Here is a 26,305-nt window from a genome sequence, read left to right as displayed (position 1 = left end):
TTCACACAGAGACAGCGCTCAAAAGACCACTTCAATGTTGTTCAAAACAAATACAAAAAAGTATGCACCTGAGATGAAATATAATGTTACATGTAAATAAATTTACTGATTTGGATTTCCCATTCTGTTAGGTAGTGGTGCAGAGTAGCAATGAAGTACACTCTTCTCAGTGGTGGCAAGCAGGACAAGAAGCAAACTGAATAAAATAAAATTCCATTTTAAAAAAAGAAGTTCTGTTTTATTATTACTTTTTACTGGTAGGATCATCAAACAGTGGAATAAATTGCTGAGAGAGGTTGTGAACTCTTCACTGTTGAAAGCACTCAAAACTGACTGATCAAGATCCCGAGAAACCTGCTGTAGTTGACAATATCCACCAGTCCCTGCCAAGCTCAGCTCTTCTGCCAAAAGACATACATACTAGTGAATTAGTCAGCTGATTTTTAAGATATAATAATAATAATATATATGTTCACTTTGAAGAGAATTGCATGTATATGCTGGTGCCAGACCTTCCAATTCCTACTAGAGCATAAAAACTGGATATTTATTTTTTTAAAAAGTGGGTTACACTCCACCATGATAGGATAGATCAAAAACTCAGCATGCCACACATGAGTTACAAAGATTTCTGCTCAAGGCTATCTAGTGAAAAAAAAAAAAGCAGTTTCTTGAGATTTAGTGAATCCACTTTTTTTTTCATTTAAAATATTATTCATTGCACTCTGTTCCACATACCATGCAATCTACTTCTCTGTTCCTTTCTACCAAAGCAAGACCAAACCTAAGTTTTACAAAGGATTTTGGAGGAGGGCAGAAGGTGGAGAAGAAGATAGAAAGAGGTTGATCCAGTGATTTCTGATATGGACTACCTATCGCTATTGACTTCTCAGCATATGGATACAGCAATGGGCAGCAGTAATAAATCTTAAAATAAATTCAATGAGATGGTCTGAATGGAATAATCTTAATGGAGTGACTCGTCTTCAGTAAACACAAGCCACTGAGAAGTCATGGATTGCAACTCTTTATTAGTAAGTGTACTGAGGTTTTCCATTGCCTGCAATCTGCAGTCAAAGTACTTCTAAAGCCTCAGATACCTGGAGCTGGCTGTACAAGGGAGCAAATACAATGTCAAAGGCATTTGCTTTTCCTTATTTAATCCACTGAAAATGCAATTATCCCCAGAGACAGGAGATGAAAGAGACTTGGGAAAAGGGAATTTTTCTCAGTCTTATTGTCAAGGGACTGTCTTGTCAGGCTCTATTGGCTTCACTAATTTACTTATTTCCTAATATTCTTCAGACCTCAGCACCTTTGTTAAGAAACAGTACTGTACCTTTTACATTTATTTCTGTAGTTTGAAAATTAACTTTTTTTTAAAGTTGTGACTTAAGTGGCTTTGAGGATCAGTGGAGTTTTGGTTTGGGTTTTTTGATTGTTTTGGGGGGTTTGTTTGTTTAGCTTTGGTTGTTTAGTTTTATTTTTAAAGACAGTGGCTATTAAAATGTGCTGGATTAGAGACTAAATCCCTTGTATTGCAATTAATGAAGAAAGATGTCAGTGTAAAAAAAACCCCAAACAATTACAAAGAAAAAAGAAAAGGGGCTTCCAGGGGCCTCAGTGATGAGGATCTAGGTCTGTCCATGGCCAGCTCCACCCAGCTGAGCCCCTTGGCCAAGATGGGAGCACCAGTGGAAAAACAGACTTAAGAAAGGTCAAAATACTGCACAACAGTGAAAAGTGAGGTAAAAAACTGTAAGAAACAGCCCTTCAGACACGTAGGTCAATGAAGAAGTGGAGTGGAGGTGCTGCAGTTGCCAGAGATGAGATTTACCTGCAGCCTGTGGAGGAGACCATGGTGGAGCAGATGTTTCCCTGCAGCCCTTGGAGAGACTCTGCTGGAGTAGATATCCACACTGTAGCCTGTGGGAGATGACACATTGGATGGTGTACATGGATATCCTGGTTTTGGCCAGGACAGTGAATTTTTCCACTGTAACTGTGAGGGGGCAGAGGCCAGAGCCGTGTGGGTGTGTGGAGGTTGTTATTCTGTACCACTTACTTCACTGCCAGGGAGCAAAAGTAAGGGATTCTCACTTCCAAGGAGGGGAGTGTGGCTTGCGGTCATGAAGAAAAAAGTGGCATGTGGAGGATCTGCCACCATTTCATTCATTGTCTCAGGGGTCACATGGGGCTGGGTTGGTCTCTTTTTGTATACTTTTGTTATTAATGTTGTTTTCGTTCCTGTTTGTTTTCTTGTCTGGATGTTGTTTCCAGTAAATTGTTCTCATCACAGCTCGAGATCTCTCTTTTGTCTCTCTCACCAGAGGGGATGGGGACGGGGAGAAGCTCAAGCTCATGGTTTGCATTTTACTGGAAAAACTTAATTAGGGAATACCATTCCTAAACCACCACAGTGGATATGGTCTGAAGGAACTGTGGCCTGTGGCAGACCCACACAGAACTGGTTTTCCCTTGAGAACTGCAGCCCACTGGAAGGAATTGTGCTGAAGCAAGGAAATGTCTCAGGAGGCAAGAACAGTAAAGAGGTTGTTATGGACTCAGCACTATCCTCCCATCCCATACCCTCCTTGAGGACAGGAGGAGGAGGAGTTTAGAATGAAGTAGTGAAGTTGAACTTTGGGAAAAAGAGGAGAGAGAAGGTGATCTTTAAATATTGTCTTTTTTTCTTACTATCCCCTATGTTTTGATTGTTGATACATTGGACAAATTCTCTCAACTTCAGTCAGTTTTTCTCTTAAGATTAATTCATAAGTTATCTCCCTGTGCCTGTCTCATTTTCTCCCCCTGTTCTGTTGTGGAGCATGAGGCCAAGATTAACCCACCATGTGTATAAAATCCAAATCAAGTTACCTTGAATACCAGGAGCAGCAATATTTTTGAATACGTTGTCAAAATGTAGCTAGAAAGACTCTGTGAAGAGTCTGTATGGTTGTACAGTATGTGCAGTACAGGAAGAATCACACTAAAAGTGCCCAACTTTTGTTAACAGTAGCATAGAAGATGTGAAGACAATGTTTCTCTTGCAAATATCAGCATCTCCAAAAGGTCAGAACAACCCTCACATATGAAAGACTAAATATTTCTACCTCTACCACTTAAGCTCTATAGATTGTATCTCTGAATTTTTTTACCCATGTTGATATCACAGCTCCTGAGTGTAACATCTATGAGAGCAAGAAAGAACAGTAAGCTCAAACCAGACAGTGTCCTTCACTTTCTATATATATACACACATACATTTATATAATATATTTAAGGTAAAACTATTAACAAAATGGTAAAGTTATCCTTTACCTGTGCCCAGATTATCCCACGGTTTTTCCTTTTTAATTATCTATTTTCACATCATTTTAAGCCAAGAATGAGGTTGTAATCCAGGACTTGAAATACGAAAGAGTATTTGGTCTTTCAGTTCATATGACACATATTTAATATCATACCGCATTTCCAAGTAGCAGAGAGGTCAAGGTGTCTCATTACATAAGGGCACTTTGATGTTTCAGTTGGTGCTGTGAGGTTGTAGCATTTCAATACTTGTACACTTTTTAACTCACATTTATTTAATCCCTGCTAACGGGATTAGAGAGTTATGATGCTTCCTGGCAGTAGGTATATTGTCCTGTAGATTTTTGCAGATCTTCTGTTAAAGGGAGTTACACACTGGAGTACCAATGTCTATTAATACGAATAGCAGCTTCCACAAACAGTCTTCTAAACAGCAATTTGGGTGTCCTAAAGCTTTCTAGTCATTCAGGAGAAATGACTCTGATGTCAACACTTTAGCAGCAGAGAAACATCCATTCCTCTATAAGCACTCACAAGAGACTCTCAAGCAAGACCTTTTTTTTGTTTTAGTTAGTGGAAATGTCTTCTATTCTTGAGCCTATTAACTTGTAACAATAGAAATAATAGGAGCTGAGACAGGTGTAGAAAGTTTAATTCTCTTCTTCCTTGCGAGCCTCAAATTTAAAAAGGGAGTTCAAAATTCATGATAAAAAAGGTTATTAAAATTCATGAATGCTAGTATAATATAATTTTGATCTGCACAGTTTTTCAGGGATTGTTGTCAGTTTCTATTCCACTGTTAGCCATCATTAACAGCAAATATGACAGATACACTAATGAAATCGATTTGGTCATGTTATCAATTTAATCCAAAAATGTAACCCCATTTTATTACCTTGTAAGTTATAAAGGCTTATAGGCTAATGTCATCTGTCACCGTAAGAGTTCTCCGCCGAACTTCTTAATAAATAAATGTATGTTTATTTTTTTATATTTTGAATTAATTACTTCAATACAGCAGTAATGCTGGTTTAGCTCATGGTAGGACTGAAATATTGGTCAATGCACTCTAGTAAGGGAAACTTTTCAGTGAAAGGAATATAGCAATACAGTATTGCCCTGGAACCTTGCTACAGCTCGGCAATAGATAACTGTGCAGCAATATTCCCTGCAGCCAACTCACTCTCTAAGAAACTAATACAATCCTCAAGCCTCTATAAGAGTTGTACCTTGTTGTAAGGAAGTTTTTTTAAGGTACAATGAAAGCAGGATTGTCCTCAAACACATACCTCTCTCATTAATAACATTAGAAAGCTCAACAAGATACTCCTCCTTGTAGATGGCAGTATTTTTTTTTGAGCATTTATTATCTGATGAAACTACCTTATAGCTTTTATATTGTGTTTGGAAAAATAACAGACCAAGCTAGGTATCATTATGACAGGTGTCACCAGATGGCATCATTACAAACAGACTTCTGAATTATTTCACTGCGCGATTAAATATTTAAACTTGGGAAACTTCTCAACTATGAACATAAGCTTAGGCATTATCTTTAAAAATGGAATGAGAAGCAATATTTTTACCTCCAGTTAGAGTTTGTTCTCAAGGAAGAATTGGTTTTGGAGCACAGAAATATATTGTTGGACGTGAATAGTTGTTTTACAAGCTGTTTGCCTTGTTTCCAGACCCAAGGCATCTTTACAAGTAAGTAGAAAGTCAACAAGCTTTACCATGCATCTATCTAGATTTTTTAATTCTTCACAAGACAGTAAAAGAATGATAAAAGACTTCTGAAAGAGCAAAATTTTCTTTTTTTAACTGGAGAGAGATACTGAAGAAATCTTTCATTCCTGTTCTCAGAAAGCCATTCAAATTGCAGTGATTTCAGATTATGCATCCTATACAAAATCCCCTCAAGAGTAGCAAACCTGAGGGCCAGTTGCCACCTGGCATACAAGCGCTCAGCTAGAGGCAGTATCATGACATGGGCTTTTAGTTGGTACTGCACCACACACTGCCAAACCCACACCAGTAGCCAATAAATAATTCCTTTAGAACTGCTGGTAACCATTGCAGTGGGTATGTCTGCACAGCACTACAGGCTGCAACAATGGGAGAAAAAGGACAGGAGAGGAAGCTTGCTGAGTTTGTCAAACTGCCTAAGGAGACTACAGTTACCATCTAAATAATACAAAGTGATCATGTCACGGAGTCAGCGACAAATCTTCTTCCAATAACATTTTGTTAATCTACGAAGAACAAGTAATGAAGTACAGGAAACTCTAACCTGATGCATACAATTAAATACAAAGTTTTCACAACAACTTTTCTCTCCAACTTGCTGTATTTATCTTTGAGTTTAGACAGTTTTCATGTGTTCCTGGTTTGGAAGAAGCTCTACAGCAATGCATGTATGTTTCTGGAAGAGCCTCCTTTTCATGAACAAGGTGTGGCCATTTGCTCAAGAACTGTCTGTGTCATTTCTGGGGGTGTTAGTTTCCTGTGCACAGTGAGGTCATTGTTATTTACTCAGCTAGAATTTCTGCCCATCCAGAGCTCACCCTCATTTGATTTGTTTTGCATGAGCTACAAGATACATTATCACTGTCATTTTGCTCTCTTCAAAATTCTGAGAAGAAACAAATATGCCCGTGGAGAAAACCAAGTGCTGCATAGCTACATTGAGGCAGAAATTGTAAGTTGTGCCAAATTAAACATAATTTTGTTCAAGCACCAATATATACTTTTTTATTGTTTGCTAATAGCATGTCATTTAGGCTTCTATGTCTTGAAGTTGCAGTCCATGTTGAATTTCTGCTCTGGAGGCTGCTTTAGTACACCTTTGTAGAAGTGAATGGAGAATGTGGACAGAACTAGCCCGCAATAATTTTCATCTATCCATGTGGAGATTGTCTGCATATACAGGAAGAAATATATGACCCTTGCACTTGCTTTAGTCATTGTGATGGGAAGGCCCTCTTTACTGCCACCGGGGCTCTGTGAGCTGTTTTGTGCAATGTGTTTGTACATTAACAGCTGTGTCAGGCTTCTACTACCCAATTTTTGTTAGCACCTTCACAACTCAGTACAAAATTCTTGTTGACAGCTGATGTCAACCTTTCCTGTCATTATAGCCTCTGCCTGAGGTGGGTGACAAGTATTGTTATGCCTGTGTGAGAACCCATACTAAGCCACCTGTCTCGCTTCCTGGGTACATAGAAATGTACACATCAGCTTCTTCCAGTGCAGGGAAGGAAGACAAACACTTGCTCACAGTGCTTTATACAATGGCTTTGAGGTAGTGCTCAAGCTCCTTAGGTAGTGTAAACTGCTCTCAGCACATGCTAACATTGTTCCTTCTGTTATGTCAGACCCTATACTCCTAACATAAACACCTTTGGAGTTTCTACTCCTAAACAAAGATCTTTGCAGAGATTTTCTTTTTTCATACTAGATTTTGGTGTGGTTTTTGGTTTTTTGGTTTTTTTTTTACATTAAAAGTCCTTACTGCTTTCTATTTTTTTTACTGTATCTGTTCTTTGCATGCTATTTATTAATATTTTTAGTAAAACTGGTTTTTGATTATATGCTAATCAACTTTGTTCATTTGCACAGGTCTTTTTGCATCACTGCGGCACAATATAGTGTTTTAGTGTCACTTTCACTAGCCTGATAGTGGCAATATCAAACCTAGAAAATTGTGGGCATGGTCTGTCCAAGCCAGATGTGGAGGACATCAATGCCATGAGCACATTGTGCTTTGTGACTACAAATATAAATCGTAAGTGTCCTCCAATGGCTTGCTGGAGCTCTGAAAAGGCATAACTAACATAGGATTACCATATGAAAACAGTGACTTGACCTAGGCACTGACTAGCTTGAAAACAACATTAGTATCTATGTCAAGAGCAGAAGTTATTTTCCACATATTTCCTAAAATTTGACATAATTGAAGCCACAATTACTTTGATGGTGTAAGAAATGATAAATTGACACTCCTGATTTTCAGTTTTCCATTTTCTGTTAATATTTGGTGATTCATTTTGCCTCTGCATATCTTCATATGCCTCCCATATCTTCACTAATCTGTGTAATTTACTGATACTAACAAACCGTGCAATCTCAGTATTCATATTTCATTCATAGTCAAAAGCAGTACAGGAACTTGTGTCGATCCTCCCACAGAATGGCTCATTATTAGTTACTGTCTATTCTGGCTTATTGTAATTTCTACTTTTTAGTTTAGTTTCCATTTTTTAGTTTATATTTAGTAAGTGACAGAATTGCCTTTTATATATTACCCATGGGTCTCCAAGTTTAATGGGATTTATATCTCAAAAGAAGACAACCACATTATCAGTAAAATTCTCATCTCTGCAGTTAAAATAATGTTTCCTTTCTTATTTCCCTGTTTCAAATAATACTCCTTTTGACTGCCCTAGCATGTACTGAATACTAAAAAGCACTTATTAAACACTAAATACTCTGAAATGAAAAAAATATTTTTCTCTGGTCTTGGTTGGGTTTTTTTGCAGTTTCTTTCTTGAACTCCTTTCTCTACTCAAGCCCCAGTTTGAAATCAGAAGTCGAATATCGTGCTTTCTGTCCATCTTTATTTGCCTAAGCCCAGTGTGAGATTCATTACTTCAGTAGGATCAAATCTGTTATGTCAGAAAAAAATAGTCAACACATTCCTGTCTTTGGTTGTTACTCATATAACATCCAGCATCATACAAAGATGCTTAAAAGAAAATGCTTTCTTATGTATTTATATTTTTTAATTGGAATAGGTACTGCATATATGTAGGTTTATGTGATGAAACAGCTGGTTCTGGGTGCGGTTTTCTCCCTTGAATAAATATAATAAATATTTCAATTTAGGTTTGGGTTGGTTTGTTTGTTTTTTTGGAGTTTTTTTGGCTTCTTGTGCTACATCCACTGCTGGCTTGTTCATTTCTTCTTTCCACTAGTTCAGTTGCCCAGGCAGTCAGTGCTGTGATTTTCCTGTCAACCAATCATTTACCACCTTTTAGTTCAGCTGTTCTTCATAGCTACAGAGGCTTTTCAGACACAGAGTTGAATTCCTTATTTTCTTCTGGAAACTCTAATTAGTAATCAGGATTGTGATGAGTAGGCTATATGAGATAGTAAGTGCCTGGGTTAAAGATTTATGCAACAGCACATGGGTACAATTTCAGTAAACAAGTGAATGATTGAGGATTCCACATAAAACCTGAGCTGCTGCTAAGAAGAAATGAATTGACAAAAAAAAAAAAAAAGCTAAAAGCATAATTATGAAATTGGTGAATGATGTGTCACATTGATTGCTACAGTGTGCTAATGTTTGCTCCATTTGATATCCCAGATATTAAAAGCAGTACTTAAATGTGTCCTTGCCTGGGCTAACAGAAAGCTAAATTGAAGCTTTTTTCAAAAAATTTTTAAAGGTTTACTGCATTTCTAGAGGTTGTTTTTATTGGTCTATTATGTGTTTTTATGTATTATTCTGTTTCCTTTCAAGCATGTTTTGAAAAAGTTACTTGTGTGCAAGTTGAGAAATGATGGATATTTAATAGCATTCAAATAAGACATTACCTTCTGTCTTTCAAATTCTGCTTTTGAAGAGGCACATAAAATACTTTCAGAAACAAACAAGTTTTTTTTTTATGTAACTTAGTTTTGTAAAATTAAGGTTAACAATATTCTGAAAACATATCGTTCCTGAGAGAGAAACATTTCACCACTGCTCTTAGAGTAGTAATTCACAGTGACAAAGGCAGCCAGTGTATTTTGTTTGCTTAAAACTGTACATTCTGGGGGAGGACGGAAAAGCACAAAACACATTTTAAGTGCCTTGAAGTGTCTGTTGTACACAAGAGACTCAGAAACTAGAATGCATCTCTGAAGAGTAATCAGAATCTTTTTCCTTTATAGATCTTATCCAGAGTAAGCCTTATAACCATGTATATCTACTCTTTTTTGAGTATTTAAATATTTAGAAAACAAAAACATAAGGTTGCATATTCAGAACTGATTGGAATGTAGATTTTAGAATCATTTTAGAATGATTTTAGATGTAAAGAATTCAGATGTCCAGTCATAGATTCTCTTGTTCCTGGAAGATCCATTTTCCAGAAAATAAATGACCTTAATACGATCTGTGACTGAGCACACCAAAATGAAAGTACCCAAGACATAAAAAAGGAAGGGTAAAACTTCAAAACACAGCTCATGTCCTCAATTTCCAATTCCATCTTTCTCTCTGTGCTCCCACCTTACTTATCATCTGGTGAAATTCCTTTGGTGACGTCATGCTCAGGGAACAAGTCTCACTTATAAAAGGATTTTCTTTATTTTTCATAATTTAGCTGAACCAACACAAAACTGAATACTGTAAAGCAACAAAAAGGATGTAACAACTTTCATTTTTTTCTGTGATTACTAAATAAGGCTACTAAGCTCCCTTTAAAATAAATCCAAACAGAGAGTTGGTAGAGTGAGGGATCTGGCTCTTGAGGTCTACATGTACAGTAAATGTATTTACCATCATTTATTGCATGACATTTTAAACCTGACATTGGTCATTTATAGTGCAGTCAGTCCATAACACTTTACAAGTGGCTGGGCTTAAATTGCTACTTTGATACTGGTCAAAATCCTATGATTAAATAAGAATTTTGTAGATATTTATTTTACTTGAAGACAAAATGATCCATAGTTCACATTTTCCTGCAACCGCTGCATTAAATAAGCCTCAATGTTTGAGTAGGCTTTAAAAAAAATTCTTTAATCAACTTTTCATTTTTGTACCTTTCATCTATGGTCACTTGAATAATCTCTATATATTTTTCTTTAGTAGAATAGAACTAGCATAACACTAAAAGTTAATTGGAGTATTAGGTAGTATACTTGAAACCAAAATACATTTGCCAGGAAGAAATTAAGCTCCCTTGTTGATTGTAGCATACCAATATGTACCAAACTTATATGCCAAAAGGTACAGTAAAAGGGAACAAGGTTTTGTTTCTGTTTTATCATAATTTCTCCCTTGTCTATGCTGTCTTTGCTAAATTTTCACTAACCAATAATGCTGAAAAAGTGGGCTTTCTAACAATGAGGTAAAACACTGAAAATGGGATAAGGAACAGGCTTCAAACAGACCCTTACATAAAAGTAGGGAAGAGAAAGAAGGAAGAAGGAAGAAGGAAGAAGGAATTCGGAAGGAAGGAAGGAAGGAATTCGGAAGGAAGGAAGGAAGGAAGGAAGGAAGGCCTTGCTATGAAGAGCAAAGAGTAAAATATTTTACACTCTATTTTTATCAGTACATAAAGACAAAAAATAAAAATAAAATAAAAATAAAAAATGCCTTCCAACAGTGCAATGGTTGAATGCATTTATGTAATATAAACAACATTATTCTTTGCTTTTTCTACACAGTCCTCTCTGGTCATGCTTTACATCCAGAATGTCCCAATGGAAGAAAGCAAACGACACCGGTCACTTCAGAGACAACTGAAGTAATAAAACACAACTTAACTCTGAACCACTTTTCATAACTGTCAGAGTTATCACGTTAATTGTTAAATAGGATTTTCTACAAATATACAACATATAAAAACTGTTAAATATATAACTTTAGGCTTTTCAAAATACATTTAATGATCTCTTTCAAACAAGTGTTACTTTTGTTTTCTCTTTAATTTGCTTTCTGGTGCTAAATGGTGTATCAGATGAGACATAGGCCACAGATGACCAAACATGCTCTTTGCAAATACTGTATTATCCAACTTTAACTATCAAAAATGGAACTGTAGAAGAGGCATGTTTAACTGGTTAAAACGGAAAATGATTTTAGTACGAGAAAGTCAATCTAAGTACAGAGGAATAAAGGTGCCGTGTCGACAGTTTGTGTTCTTTTTGTCCAAGTTTTTCAAACATAGGTCATTTTCTCTCAGTGCTCCATTATGTTCTCTTGAACATGGCATTTCAAGAGCAGGTCTCTGAGTTAGTTTTTACTTCAGCTTTCCATAAAGACTTCTGCTGGACAACATTTCAGCTTTGTGAAAGCTGGAATCATGTCTTTGTGGAGACCTCCTTCAATTTAATGACATAACTCTGTTAAGAGTAAGATTGTGTCCACTTTAAAATAGATTTTGCTCTTTGGTCTATTGTAAATACTGAAAGTATAAGAAAATAAAAGCAATTCAGACAGTTTAGGGCACAAGAAGAGTTTCTCTTTTGCACCTCAGTCTCCTCCCATAGGCAAAACAGTCTTCTCTAAGGCTGATTGGGATGATACTCTTCATTGTAGCAGACTCTTCGGATTGAAACATGTAGGTAACAGCAAGTCCAGCAGTGGTGTATAACGCAGATGAAATGTTAACCATGAACTTTTTTGTATTGCTAATGCCCAAGCATATCTCTTTTTCTATATTCCTTAGTCCAGTGATCCTTAGAATGGTAGAACAAACTTTAGCTCATAATGCAGAGGAATTATGCTGTCATTCATGAGATACAGAGAAACAGACAGTTGGGTTGATGACATATAACGGATGATGATCAACAGCAGTGAAACTTGACTAAGTTAAGTAGCTCACAGAGAGCCTAAACCACTCCTACGAGGATTCTGTGTTGCTGCATTTGTCAGGAGACCTGTAAATCAATAAGAACAAATGAGTCAGTGTTTTAATTTGCAATTCTGCTTATCTTTGCTGTCCATTATTACAAAATACACTGTACTGAGATTTTTCAAGGAGACAGTTAATTAATTTGAAGATATTTATTTTGCACAGAATTTTCCCTGAGAAAGAAGCATATGAAAAAGCCTATATTTTTATTATAAAACGTTTATGCTTTAATAATTATTTCCAATAAATTATAACTTATAATAACTTCAATGCCATCCACTTTTTACTAAGCTTCTTGCACGTTCTTTCTCATAAAAATCACAGAATGTTCTTTTACACACATTAAAGTTACAAATAACAATGTCTAATACACATGGTGATTAAGATTACTTTTAATTTTTATGTTTAGGATGTAATGAACAATGGACATGAAAACCATGAACATATATTAAAAATGCAAAGATGTTTGTACTGGAGACTTTTCTGCAGTTAAGTTTCCAAAGAGCACTAGAGTGTGCCTAATTTAATCAATACTGCCCTCTAGCGATGCTATTACAAGTGCAAAATAATGTAAATAATGGCTATTAATAGTCAATTTAATCAGAAAATTGTTTTAGTTACGTACCAGAAACAAACAAAACAAAACAAAAAAAATCCCAACAAAATGCAAGATAATAAAAACAGGCAAAGTACTGCCCAATGAACCTGTTGCAAAGAAAATTGAATGGAAGCAGTATTTTGAAAGAGAAACAGAACCAAAGTTCACACCATTAAAGAAATCAAGAGTACTGGAAGACAGCACAAGCACAAATGAGAAAATAACAACCGATTTATACAACAAAGAGCCAGCTACTCATGCTCACCCAAAATATGAGTTTAGAAATGGTTTAAAAAATACACAGATGCTGTATGCTCCAAAATGTTGTGGGGTATATTAAGAAAGCATGATTGCTACAAAATGCTGTTTGAATTTTCAAAAAATTATCTTCTGCTTTGGCATTTTTCTGTCTCCAAGTAGTCAGAACTGTTATTATTGATGGAAATACCATGCAAAACTCCAGAAAATACTTAACAGTGAATGTAAAAGCAAAACAAACAACAAAATCAAATTCAATTGGTTTAAGCCATATATTAAATATTGCATTTTTAACCTAATCTTCAGAGCTGTACATGAAAAAAAATCTGCCTCCAAATCAATTTAGTGACAGCTTGAAACATATGGATCTCTATATATATGCATGTAGAAAGAAAGAAAGAGAGAGAGAGAGAGAGGCAGATAGATAGATGAATACTTTCCTTACAAGGCATAAAGTGTATGTCATAGATTTCTGCTTTTGTCCTCTCACCTTTTCCAGGAAAAAACACCCCAGAAATCTTGCAAACAGCCTTTCCTTTTCGGACTAGTGATCAGATCTCCAAACCACATGGCCTCAGACAGGCTGAAGGCAAAAAACCTGGTTGATTATTGTGATATATTCCCCTTCTTAAATATACTTTCAGCAAGAGAAATTAAAGTTTTGCTTCTATTAATTTTACTCTTTCCCCTTTAAACTCTTTCTTGGGCTTCCTGATATGCCCCCTATTTTTCTTCCCATTAGAAAAGAACACAACTTTAAAGGTAGTAATACTTTTTAAGGTTGCAAGACACAAAGCAAACAATTTATGGTTTATTAGGTCTGAAAGTAAACTACTATGTGATAAGAATTAGCTTGACATAGATCCATCTTTCCTTTATCATGCTGGAATGGCCCACAGCTAAAAGCAACAGCGTAAACTGCTGATGGACTGTATGTTCAGTGTTTTCATAGTGTACTTCTCTACCATATTGGTCCCAGGATGAAGAGAGAATTCAGGTACAACAACATACATTCATAGATACCTGCTGCTTTGTCATTTTATGGGGATAAAAGCTTCCTTCCTTCCTTGCTATCCCTGTCTCCACTTTAAACACCCCTGCTGCATGAATATGGTATTAACACTTTAAAAGAAGACAAGAAGCGAGGAGAAAATTATGCACTTTAAAAATGCTGAGGAAGGGCATAGAGCAGGCTTGAAATAAAGTGATGACAGGAAGAGGAACAGATTAGAGAACAGGAGGTGAATTTACAACTTTGGACAATGACAGGAGAAAATGAAAGTGGGAAAAATGCATAGGTTAGCCAGGGAAGTATAAACATCACTTATTAATGAAGGCATGAAAAAGAAGTAAGATAGGTAATAACAGATAGAAAGGAGAAAGAAAATAAGAGAGAGCATGATGAGTCCAGAGAAGAGGAAGAGAATGCACACCTACCCTCCCACCTCCTGTTTTTTCCCTTTCGTTCCTCATTACAGGTAAATAAATCACTCCCCAGAAAAACAGACAGATCAAATAAGAGAAAAGAGGGACTCCTAAAAAAAAATAAAAAGGACTTGTTTACTATTTATAGTAATAGTTCAATCCATAGAATAGAATCATTGAATCAGTTAGGTTGAAAAATACTTTTAAGACCATCACGTCCAACCCAGTGCTGCCAAGTCCACCACTAAACCATGTCCATAAGGACCACATATATACATCTTTTAAATACTTCCACAGATGGTGATTCAATCACTTCCCTGGGTAGCCTCTTCCAAGACTTGACAACCCTTTTAGCGAAGAAATTTTGACTAATATTCAATATAAACCTCCCCAGTGCAACTTGAGGCTGATTTCACTCATTCTGTCACTTGTTACTTGGGCAAACAGACTGACCCCCTTCTGGCTACAATCTCCTTTCAGTGTGGTAAGGTGTCTCCTGAGCCTCCTTTTCTCCAGGCTGAACAACCTCAGCTCCCTCAGCCACTCCGCAAAAATCTTGTGCTCCAGACCCTTCCCCAGCTCCGTTGCTCTTCTCTGGACATGCTCCAGCACCTCAATGTCTTTCTTGTAAGTGAGGGGCCCAAAACTGAACATGGGATTTGAGGTGTGGCCTCACCAGTGCCAAGTACGGGGGGACAATCACCACCCGGTCCTGCTGACCACACTATTATGGAAACAAGCCCGAATTCCATTGGCTTTTCTGGCCGCCTGGGTACATGCTGGCTCATGTTCAGCTGCTATTGACCAGCACTCTCAGGTCCTTTTCTGTTGGGTCGTTTTACATCTGCTCTTCCCCTGTAGCACCGCATGGGGTTGTTGTGACCCAAGTGCAGGACACACCACTTCACCTTGTAGAACCTCCTATACTTGACCCACTGATCCAGCCTGTCCAGAGCCCACTGCAGAATCTTTCTACCCTCCAGCAGATAAACACTTCCACCCAACTTGGTGTCATCTGTGAACTGACTGAGGGTGCACTCAATCCCCCTGTCCAGATCATTGGTTGAGATATTAAGCAGAACTGGCCCCAATACTGAGCCCTGGGGAACACCACGAGTGACTGTAAGCCAGTGAGATTTAATTCTACTCACCACCACTCTCTCGGCTCAGCCATCCAGTATTTTTTTATCCAGTGAGAGGTGCACCTATCAAAGCAGCCAATTTCTCCAGGAGAATGCTTTGGAAAACAGTGTCAAAGGCTTTACTAAAGTTCAGGTAGACAACATCCATAGCCTTTCCCTCATCCACTGAGTAAGCTGCCTTGGCATTAGATGAGGTTGGTCTAGCAGGTCAATGCCTTTCATAAACCCATGCTGGCTAGGTCTGATCCCCTGGTTGTTCTGCATGTGCCATAGGATGACACTCAAGATGATCTGCTCCATGACCTTCCCTGGCACCAAAGTCAGACTGAAAGGCCTGTAGTCTGCTCTCTGGAAGTCCAAGGTGGCAGTTCTGCTGACCTCCCTCTTTCCTTCTCTAAGAATTGAAAACGTGAATCAAAATGCATGAGAAGCCACTTCCCTGACAGGCAAGTTTTAAGTAAAATGGTGCTCTTGATGAGTGTTTGGCAGCAATTTTTAGAAAACCATTTAGGTCATGAGATTGCAATAATAACTGCAACTTAAATAACTATTTACATAAAACTGCTTCAAAGCCTGGGAAATTTGTTTTCACATTGTTTTGGTTCTTTTTTTCCCTTCACTCAGGATATTTGTAGCAGCATCAAATTAAAGAAGGCCTGGGTACCAATCACATAGGACAACATTTCTATTCTGTTCATACATAGAACTCATGTCAGTTCTAGGTACCAATGCACATCTGTTTGTCACTGACTTCAGTGAAGTCAGAATTTTTTCCTAGTGCTTCAGACAGCATGTTCTGCTTCCTTTGGGAGGAGCCAAATATTTGGGCTGTAAGTTTGAGTTTCTTCAAATTTGAGTACTGAATGGGAATCTAGTACCAGAGATTAAAATACTACTGTATGTGTTCTGATGGTTTACATGGTGGAAGTCCAAGCCCCTGCATGTTCCACAGGAATCTGCTCAAGAGGAAAACAAATTTTCCTGCTAATAGTCCAAAGCATAAAAAACAATACCATTCACATAACCATATATATCTTACTGCTGTTTTTGGTGACTTGAATATGTCTTGAGAGTGTTTGGCTTATTAGAGCAATTATAACACAGTCCACTTAATTTGTCTTACTCTGGAGGGAGTAGAATAAGGGTCAGTCCATCTCCAACTGTGCCCTAATGGCATGTAAAATATTTCATTGGTTAATTTTTATGGTCAAGAAGAAAGGAAAAAAAGTTATGTAAGTCATCTTGAGAAGATAAGGATATATGATGCTTTGCTGACTTACACAGGCTTTCCACCCAAAGAACCCCCCATAAAACCCTCTCTTTCTCTCAGTGTAGCATCTAGGATTTAACCGAGTGACAAAAATGTTTGAATTTCTCATCACAAACCAGAAAGTTGAGCCAGGCTTACTGCAAGTGGCAAGTATTTTCAGAGTTAGGATTGAGTTTCAAGTATGTCTGTCCTGACCTTTTACTTCATGTGGAATCCACATAAATACCAACAATTCCATGTCAAGCCTGATAAAACTTTAGCAGTTGCATCTGCTTTTTACTTGGTGTTTTCTGAATAAAAATAAGAGTGCACCAAAGTTGTTATTTTTGCTACAGTATCCAAGTCCTCTTAGATGACTACCTGTTGCAGTCACACTGGCACTCTGTGAACTCTGAACTACCTATCATGTTTCCAGAATTGATTTCTGGAAATTTTCTGGGTACCTACAAAGAAATTGGTCATAGAAAAGATGTTTCAGTGTACTTAACAGCTGAACTACTTGTCTAAATTGTGTGTTTTACACTTTCAACTACAGTCTTATGCCTCTGCAAGTTTTAGGATTCTGTACGGCATCCATCAGTGCAAACAGGTTTTTTTTGTTTGGGTTCTATTTGACAAAGATAGTTCACAGAGATGGATGCAGGTTGGACAAGTCTCCGACTCACAAATCTACTCATAATAGAAACAGTTCCAAACCTTTTACCAACTGACTGCAAGTCAGATAAACAGCATGTCTTCCCTCTGCTTATGTGGCTCTCAGTTCTAGGTCCCTAAACAACTAAGCATGTATGATGCAGAGAGAAAGATGTAAAAGCATTAAAATGCTCAAGGAAAACCTTACACTGCCTTGCAAGATACCTCCTGCTTTATGGGAATAAAAATGTAAATTTCTGGTGGTGATCCAAGGAGTAGAAATGACCTGTTGCATTCATAAGAACTGCCATATTCCCTCCTGAAAATTTATTCTGTTTTCCTCCCTTCTTCCCCCTTTCTCCATGCTGTTCATAAACGCAAACTGAATTGCTTAGTCTTCAGAAAAAAAAAAAGGCAAGTTAATCTAACGCTAAAGTATCTGCAGCTATTAGGAATAACAAAAAGAAACATGAAAGCTACCCTCCTTAATGCTGTATTCTGTCTCACTGAGCTAGCCGCAGGAAACACAATTTCAAACCACAGTACCTGGAGAACTAGGAGTTATAAGATTGAACAAATTTAGTGTCTGTGCTTCTGGGTGAATATTTTTAAAAAGAAGTCTAATGTATTAGGCAGTGTATATGCAGGTATATTTTCCTGTTCTGCACTCCAACAAAGTAGCATTCCTGAGTTACAAATAGCAGAATCCCATTATCAGCCACCTTAAAAAAACACATGCCTTTTTCTTTTAACATCCATTGTTTGTTTCTTTTCACACCCACTATTCAAACCAGACACAGAAAGAAGTGTTTATTTCAAATCTGAGACTCTTTGCAGATTATTTTTTCCCAATAATTATTTTAATATCAATCTCTCTTGAAAGAAACCCCAAAAGTCTCATTTCCCCTTAAATAACACTTCTAGTCCTATCTTCTCAAGTTTCCCAGATCATCTACCAGGACTATCATCCTGATCATTAATTTCCTTTTCTGTTAAAATCCTTTGTCTCATATTACCTTTTTTTAACTTACAAGATCTTGGAATACATTGGGTCAGATCATACACTCCTCTCCTCTTCTGAATTGCCTATTACATCATAAGCAATAGCAGTGAAGAAAGTGGGACTGTTGTTATAATTAGATAATCCTTACAATGACTAAAAATGTTAGAACCACATGTTGCAACCCAGCTGAAATACATTTGAACTCGGGTCATGTTGGTAACCCTTGTTTAAGAGCTCAGCCTTAGGCATGTATATCACAAGTTTGCTTTGCAGCATCTGAGAATAAGCAAAGGAAAAGCAATGGAGGTTGCAGAATCACAGACTCATTTAGGTTGGAAAAGACTCTTCACCAGCTCCATGCCCTTCTCTGGACATTCTCCAGGACCTCAATATCTTTCTTGTGAGGGGCGCAAAACTGAACACAGGATTTGCGGTGTGGCCTCACCAGTGCCGAGTACAGGAAGGCAATCAGTGTCCTGGTCCTGTTGGCCACACTATTGTTGATCCAGGCCAGGATGCCGCTGGCCTTCTTGGCCACCTGCACTCCCTGCTGGCTCATGTTCAGCTGGCTGTTGACCAGCACCCCAGGTCAACACTGGTCCAGAAGGGAAAGACAGCAGCAAGAATATCTGTCCCCAGAACATTCAAAGCCCTTGGACACAAAGGTGGTCATGGGAGATTTTTGCCCAGAGTAGCATTTATAGCTGTTGTGGATAACAAAAGAGCAAGGCAGGTCTCATTGTGCCCCTGTGAAAGTCTAGTATCAACTCCTTCAAGCAACATGGGTGAAAAGAAGGAAAGATGAAGAGGATCACTCCTCTTATAAAGCACAACAATGCAAAGCAGTGTCTTCATCTCTCATATGCTGGCTAAAATACTAAACACCCTTAAAATAACTCCAGCTAAAGACCTTGAGCAAGTAACTCAATTTTATCTGATTTCTTTCTGCTCTTTTAAAATGGTTACAGGTGTGCACATATGAAGGTTAATAGCAGATAAAATGAAGAAAGATTTGTAACTGGCATGGAATTGTAAACTTGAAAAATTACTACTTCTCTGTCACCTTTTTATTCTTCAAATAAAAAGCAACTGCAGTAATTTTTATGGTTTCAAACATGATTGAAAGTATCTAAGAATAGCCATGGGCTTTCCTCAGGATACTGAGAAGATAACCCGAGTTTACCATTTCTGACACTTTTCTCTGAGGTAGGAGACTGATTCAGATTAAATCACCAACGTATCTAAGAATCTATCTTTTGTTTAAATTCAATAACTTAATTTATACTGAATTCTGAATATTCATACCTATATACCTATATTCAAAGCATGCTCTTCATAGCCTAACAAATTTTAACAAAGATATAAGATTAATTACATTAAAGCTTCTTGTGAAAAAAGTTACTTAAATATTTGTGTTAATAAGTCTATTAAAAACAATGATCTTCCATAAAATAATGCTTGTATTGACACAATAGAAGAGTATTTTATTAAGAGGGTGATGTGACTTTTAATTATAAAGTTTAAAAAATAATCTTGTCTATGGTTAAAGTTTACTAGTCTATATCATGAAAGAAAAAGGAAAAAAAAATCTGAAAAAGGGCATCAGTCAGCACTGAAGTCCACACACAAATATAAGAATTACTTTTTCTTTTCTAATTAAAAGGAGAAGATTTTTCAGGGACATCTGGGAGTACCAGCTGATTGACAGGTATTTGGGCTGAAGCAAGGTTAGTCTCACATTCAGTAAAAACTGGAACAGTGTTTTGCTAAGACTGATTGTGAAACTAGTTGAATAATACATCAAAAAGGCAATATGCTTTTAGAGGGAATATTTAGGATATTTCACCCATTAAAAGAGCTAATTCTGACTTTAAAAGCATGAGCTTTAAACTGGAAGTTCAACTTCTAACGAAGGAACTGTGAAGTCAATGTTCACCAGTGAGATACGTCTGCTTTATGTACTCCATTTCACAATTGATTGTTAAGGAAAGCAGCCATGTTTCACATCATTCCAGAAAGCAATGTAGCACTGTAAATGACTTCTAACAAGCAATCTTTATAAATATGTTGTGTTGGAAATAAATTTTAGTATTTGGAGTTACTCTGCTTAGCCTTTGTCTAGGACTTGAGGAGAAAGTAGTAAGTGGATGTCATGGGTTAGCAAGCATAGCCCTGGAAGTGAGTCTTTTGCAAAGAGGTGCTTACAGCTTCCTCTATGACCTGACAGAACCTATCAACTGGCTAGTTTGAATATTGACAAATTTTTAAGCCACTTAGAATTTTGACTGCCTCTGTGGTCCACATTTAAGAATGGACAAACCCCAGGAAGCCCTCTGTCTTGCTTCCGCACCAATCCCCCCACACCCCCCCTGCTACGTGCAGACAGTGCGGCCCGGCTCCCCCTCTCCAGTGCGGCCAAAGATTCAGCTGAAGCTGCCCCACTGCCCAGCAAAGATCATGTGACCAACAGTGATAAGCGAACTTCAGTTGCAAGGCCCGGGTGAGATTAACCCTTTTAGTGCTCTAAGTTCCCTCCAGAACAGATGGAGCCTGCAGACATTAAGTAAAGAAAGAAGAGCGGAAATCCTGAGGGAGGAGAAAGAGGAGATGCTTAAAGCTGAAACTCTGTTGTGAAGCTATGGTGGTGATGGACTATGATATATCAGAGTACCCGTTGTAATTTCATGAAAGCATGGGGGGTGGAGCGTTCAATTTGTGAGCAAAAACACCTGTGCTGAAATAAGCAAATGCTGAAGCAGATGTAATTTGATGAGGAATTTGAACGGGGAGAGATGGAAGCGATGAGGACTCTTGCTCCAATCGGAAGAAGACCTCTGTTCCTAGAGATACTCCCAGAGATAGTCCTAGAGATGAAGATGATGAGGCCCCTTTTTCTCCCAGGGAAGAGGAGGGCCTCTATTTCTAGAGATGAAGATGCTCCCAGAGATGGGCGAAGAGAAATTTTGTTTTTGAACAGCTCAACCTTAAAATGGTACCCCAGTAGCTCAAGATTGGACCCTCGAAAGCAGTTGTGAGAAAAGCTGCAAGTCATGGGAAGGGTGTCTCACATGCAAGCAGAGAACCAACCCGGATGGCTGTCTCGTTGTGATACTGAAGCCATGAGAACCTCTTGTGGAGATGTCTCCATAGCATGATCAAGATGAACTGAACAAGGTTATTACGGAAGTGGTGAGCAGACTGAACATCTCAAGGGTTGTCTTTTTTACAGTGGGAGAAGGGGGAAATGTGGGGGGAGGAGAAGTGTTCTGAAGGTGTGGTATGACTTCTTTTTTTTTTCCTTTTTTTTAGGTCTGTTAATAAACTTCTTTATATTCTTTCAAGTTTTGTGCCTGCTTTGCTTTCTCCTAATTCTTATCTCACAGAAGGTAAATAGTAATGAGTATTTTGGACCAAACCACTACAGTGGACAACTATGGGGAATCAGAGTAGAGGAGGAATATATATATGTCAGGTAAGAAGAATGCAGTAGGGTTTTTATTCTCTCAGAGACATGTTTGAAAACAAAAGCAGGAATACACACAACATTCTTCTGTAGAAATAACACACAGACATCCACTGAAAGCAGTAAAAGCAAGTGTGGTCTTCAACACAGCTCACATGTAGGTAGATATGTAAACAGAAGAAAGTCTACTACTGCTCTTAGTTCTTACGTCCTCTGCAAAGGGAAAGTCCTCTGAAGATAAAATTTGCTAAAATAGAATTCTTAGACATATATGTACATTCTTAGATAAAATTTGCTAAAATAGAATTCTTAGACATAATATGTACATGGAAAACAACATTAGCACGTAACAGCACAAATTAGTTCAGTTTTTTAAACCTTGATCCTATTCGCTTTCAGTGCAAGCCCAAAAAGTCCTAGACTAACAGATTGTTACATCCTTGTTAACAGGTTTATGAGATTTCATTCCTGGCCCTAAAGACACTTTCTAAAATGAGAAAAATCTTTCCCTAAAACACCTCACCACAGAACCAGTGAGGTTCTTTGGGAAAGTGAAATGGATATTCTTCAAAAAGTCAACTATCATTTTATATCAGATTAAACCCAAGGTTTTCTAGAGATCCTTCAATCCATCATTCAACCATAAACATCCTGAAATGACAGTGGAAAATGTAGTGACTTAGTGTTTTTCTTCACATTTTGAGGAGGGAGAGGATATTTCTTGACAGAGTAAGGGGAAAATTGACAGATGTAGCGGATTGTGCACACAGCAACATATGTTGATCCTCTGTTTAATGACAATTAATGTATCCATACACCTTACAAACATTCCAGTCCTAGTGTTCTTCACTCCAGGAAATATTTATGTTTGTTTTGTGATATAATCTTATAATCCCACGTAAAATATTCTTTTGCGCACCTATGCTCATCCTCCAGTTTTAAGTTGTGCATGACATTGGCAAAGCTGGAAAGAAGGATGAAACAAGGAATTTAAGGACCATTATCCCAAACCAGCCAATTAAAACAATTTGAATCACCTAGAATAATGCATTTAGGTATAGCAGACACCTAAATGCATTATACTGTGTAGCATTCTGATTAGGAGTGCAAATATATTTAAACTTAACACAGATTAGGGATGCAGTGTGTCAGAAACAACCAGTGTTTCAATGACTACTGAGGCAGAGCGCTTTGTGCACTGTGCAGCATATTGGATCAAAATTCTTTGGCAAGATCACCATTACTCTCCCTACCCTGTTTCTATGCTATTTTGGCAAGCAGTTCTGTGGTGATCAGATTTCTGCAGTAGTCTGAAAACAAACAACAAAAGAGGAAAAATAAACTGTGGCAAACTTCAAGGAATTTTTTGTAATTTGCAATAATATACAGACAAAAGACAAAACTATATAAAAGCAGGTATGATAGGACTTTTGGGGAGGAGGAGAGGAAGTAAATCTTACCTTCTCTCAAAGACATCAATCTCATGTGTCTCTCCTAAAAGTGGAGTGAATCCCCTACCTTATTAAACCTTTCTCAAGCAGATTTTAGAGATGCCTAATGCAGTGTCTCTTCCATGACAGCCCTTCAACTCCCCTTATTACAGTCACCTTGGGTCAAATTCAGAGACTACGAAACCTGAATGTAGGTATTAAATGTGATTTCAGTCAGTATCAGCAAAATGTAGAGCTCAATTCCACCTAGGCATAGATGCTTAGTGCCTGTTGGACATGCTTGGGTATCTCTCATTGTCTACAGATGCTACTTAAAAAGCCCTTGTCGTGCTCCTGAATATATCTTAGGCTCCCGGAACATCTAGGCTGCCCTGGACACATGAGTTAAGGGAACTGAATTCTGCCCTTACTTTACTCTCTTTTCTCAAGCTGAAAAGTTCCAAGCAGCTCCTGCTTGTGGCTCAGTGAACCTCATTTAGTCATGAGTGACCCACTGCACATGCATCAGTACCCAAACCATGTCCTTGTGACTGAGCATTTCATCTGGATTGAATGATGCAGATGACAGGCAAAAAGAATAAGACAGCAATCATGATCTGTCTCTGTGCTTAAGAAGCAAGTGATCATGGTTCAGTTAGTCAACATTACAAGACAGACCATGAAACATTTGTGTGGGTCCATCCTTAAGAAAGAAATGTCATTACAGTGATCACACAGAATCAGGAGGATGGGATCACAGATAAGTGTTTTATTACACTAAGCACAGGTATTATACGAGCTGTCAGTTTCTTTCTTAAAAACATTTATCTGGCCTTTGTTATCTTCCAAGCTTGTTTTCACTTTATAAGAATGACAAATATTAACATCAGACCCTAAGAACATTTTAAAAGTAATTGAGCTATTTGAGAGAGGCTTCTGGGTTAAATCAGAATAAAGTGCTTGTTCCAATCATAGGTATGGAATGGACCTTGCTGGTTCATAAAACAGTTACTCAGATGAAATGCAATGAACCTGAGAGAGAAATAAGCTTCAGGTGAAGACAGGGATCAAGCTATATTATTGACAATGTCATTAGTGAATCCATTTTAGTGAATCACGCTATTTCTGTGCTGGTCATCATGTAATGAGACAAATCAACTTCAGGAATCACTAACATAAAATTTATTTTTAATATAATATTTTATGCTTTAAGACTTTAATCCTTTCATTATGGTAAGATTTTTCTGCTGAGAATTCACAGATTTCTTTTTCTCATCATAGTTTTTCTCAGATTTGAAAAAATATAGAAGAGATCTAAAAGAGTTCAGCTGCTGGCAGTATCAAGCCCTTAGTTCCTCTGGTATGTCTGGGTTTGTGAGGAGGAGGTTCTCAAGACAGAAGGAAGAGATATCACCGTGCTTTAGCAGCTACAAGAAAGTACATCAAAGTTAAGGGGATAGGTCCTAAAATATTAACTATAATCCAGATGGCATGTGTGGGTGAAACTTGAGAATGTTTAATGAGAAATCACACAAAACTCAGATGCTATAGAAACAAGAGACAAAACAGAAAAAGAGGAAAATGTATTACTGACTCTGCCAGACATGCTAGGCAACATTTCATAAATATCAGATGGAAGAAGGCATGATCAATCTTTCAGTTGAGGTCAGGAATTACATGCCATATAGAATAGGACTAGTGCACAAATGACATCGTATTGTTTGAATTTCTGCTGTCAGAAGGATACTTGTAGATTCTGCTCATAACAGGTCTTGGCTTAGGCTAAGAGTTTCTTGGATGTGAGTGTATCAGTGTATTGTTAATTAGCAAGGAATAGTTTGTGTTTCTCCGACGCTGTCCGTTTTTCACTAATTAATCAGAAATGGAAAAAAAAACCCCTTTTTTTTTTTCCCCAAGTAGGAGCAGAAATCTGGTCTGTGTAGGAGACAATGTGGGTGTGTTCCACAGATTCTGCAAGATTCATGGGGACCATTGTGGGAATGACAACACAGGCAGGAACGTACTATTGAAAGACAACCTTGCAAAGTAAAAGCATAACATTTGTCCCAGAAGTCACATCTGTTTGGAAAGCTTAGCTGCAACTCTCTTCTATACACAATTAAAAACTCTGATCATAAAATCTTTTATCACTGCTAGACTTAATAGGTACAAGAACAGTCAAAAATTATTTTGAATAAATTTGCTTAAGAAAAAACCGGTATTTCAAAAAGTTAAACTTCCATTTTAAAGTCAAATAATTAATTTCTCATTTTGCACTCCAGAAGTAGTAATACGTAATAAGATAAGCTATTATGAGTATATAATATTAATTTTGATTTTTATTACTTAAATAATTAGCATAATTTGTTAGTAAGAATTAACTGGGATGTCTTATTTTCAGTGTCACAGTGTTATTGAGCTGTGGTGAAAAGTTGACAATACTTCTAATAGGAAAAAAAAATCCAACTGGGCTGCAAATATTATCCTATTGACTTTTGGGCATTTAAAAGCCTAACTTACAATTTTGTTGCTCAAGGAGACTTCCTGGAAAACAGACATTTTGAGGTGGCAATACAGTTTTTTCACACATACTGCAACTAGTTTTTTTAGGTGCTTTCATGTCAAATGCTCTAAAAATGTAAAGCTTGATAGTATTTGAGGAAAAAATAAAATTGTCTTAGTTATCTAAATGAAATTAAACCTTATCTTTTGGAAAGACCTTTGTCTTTCCACTGATGACGGGGAAGGCTAACAGCAACTCTCTTCTGAAGTCATGTGACTGGTAAATGCCTTATAAAGAAAATGAATCTGGATGTCACAAGTTATTTCTTTGAAATTTTAAAAATCACGTTCCTTGGTTTTGTTTTGTTTTTGTTAGTTTTTATTAAAAAAATATAAAAACACCAAAAAACCACAAAAAACCCACCCCAACTGCATACTATGCAACTTCTAAAGATAAGATGACATTTTCATCTTCCCAGCAAAAATTATTTCACGCTAAGATATTAACAAGAAAACAGCTGCCTTTCTAATTAGTACATTTGATGCTTAGCTTCTTTTCATTACAGCACAGTCAGGGAACACTTTGATCTAAATGTTTTAATCAGTTTTAAGTAGCATCAGGCCCCAATAATTTAAAAA

At 37.3% G+C, this 26,305-nt stretch overlaps 1 protein-coding gene across 5 annotated transcripts in view; it reads right to left on the bottom strand.

Moving 5' to 3' along the window:
- Positions 1-26,305, bottom strand: part of TAFA5 (TAFA chemokine like family member 5) — a 521,115-nt gene that overhangs the window by 102,836 nt on the left and 391,974 nt on the right. The window contains exons 5-7 of one of the 5 annotated variants that reach the window (XR_751411.4): positions 14,236-14,333; positions 13,289-13,381; positions 9,645-11,967 (exon numbers count right to left, since the gene is read on the bottom strand). The exons of 1 other annotated variant lie outside the window; for it this stretch is intronic. Coding sequence is in view for 1 of the 4 variants with exons in the window: in XM_010395579.4 (XP_010393881.2) it covers positions 11,959-11,967 (9 nt within the window). In the remaining 3 variants the exon portion in view is untranslated. Of the gene's footprint in view, positions 1-9,644; positions 11,968-13,288; positions 13,382-14,235; positions 14,334-26,305 lie in introns of those variants that run through there. 3 more of the 5 variants (XR_005604491.1, XR_751412.4, XM_010395579.4) reach the window with 3 other exon arrangements.

Source organism: Corvus cornix, chromosome 1A, assembly GCF_000738735.6.
Source record: "Corvus cornix cornix isolate S_Up_H32 chromosome 1A, ASM73873v5, whole genome shotgun sequence".
NCBI lineage: Eukaryota > Metazoa > Chordata > Aves > Passeriformes > Corvidae > Corvus > Corvus cornix.
The sequence above is the reverse complement of the archived record's forward strand: the minus strand, read 5'-3'. Positions and strand labels throughout refer to the sequence as shown.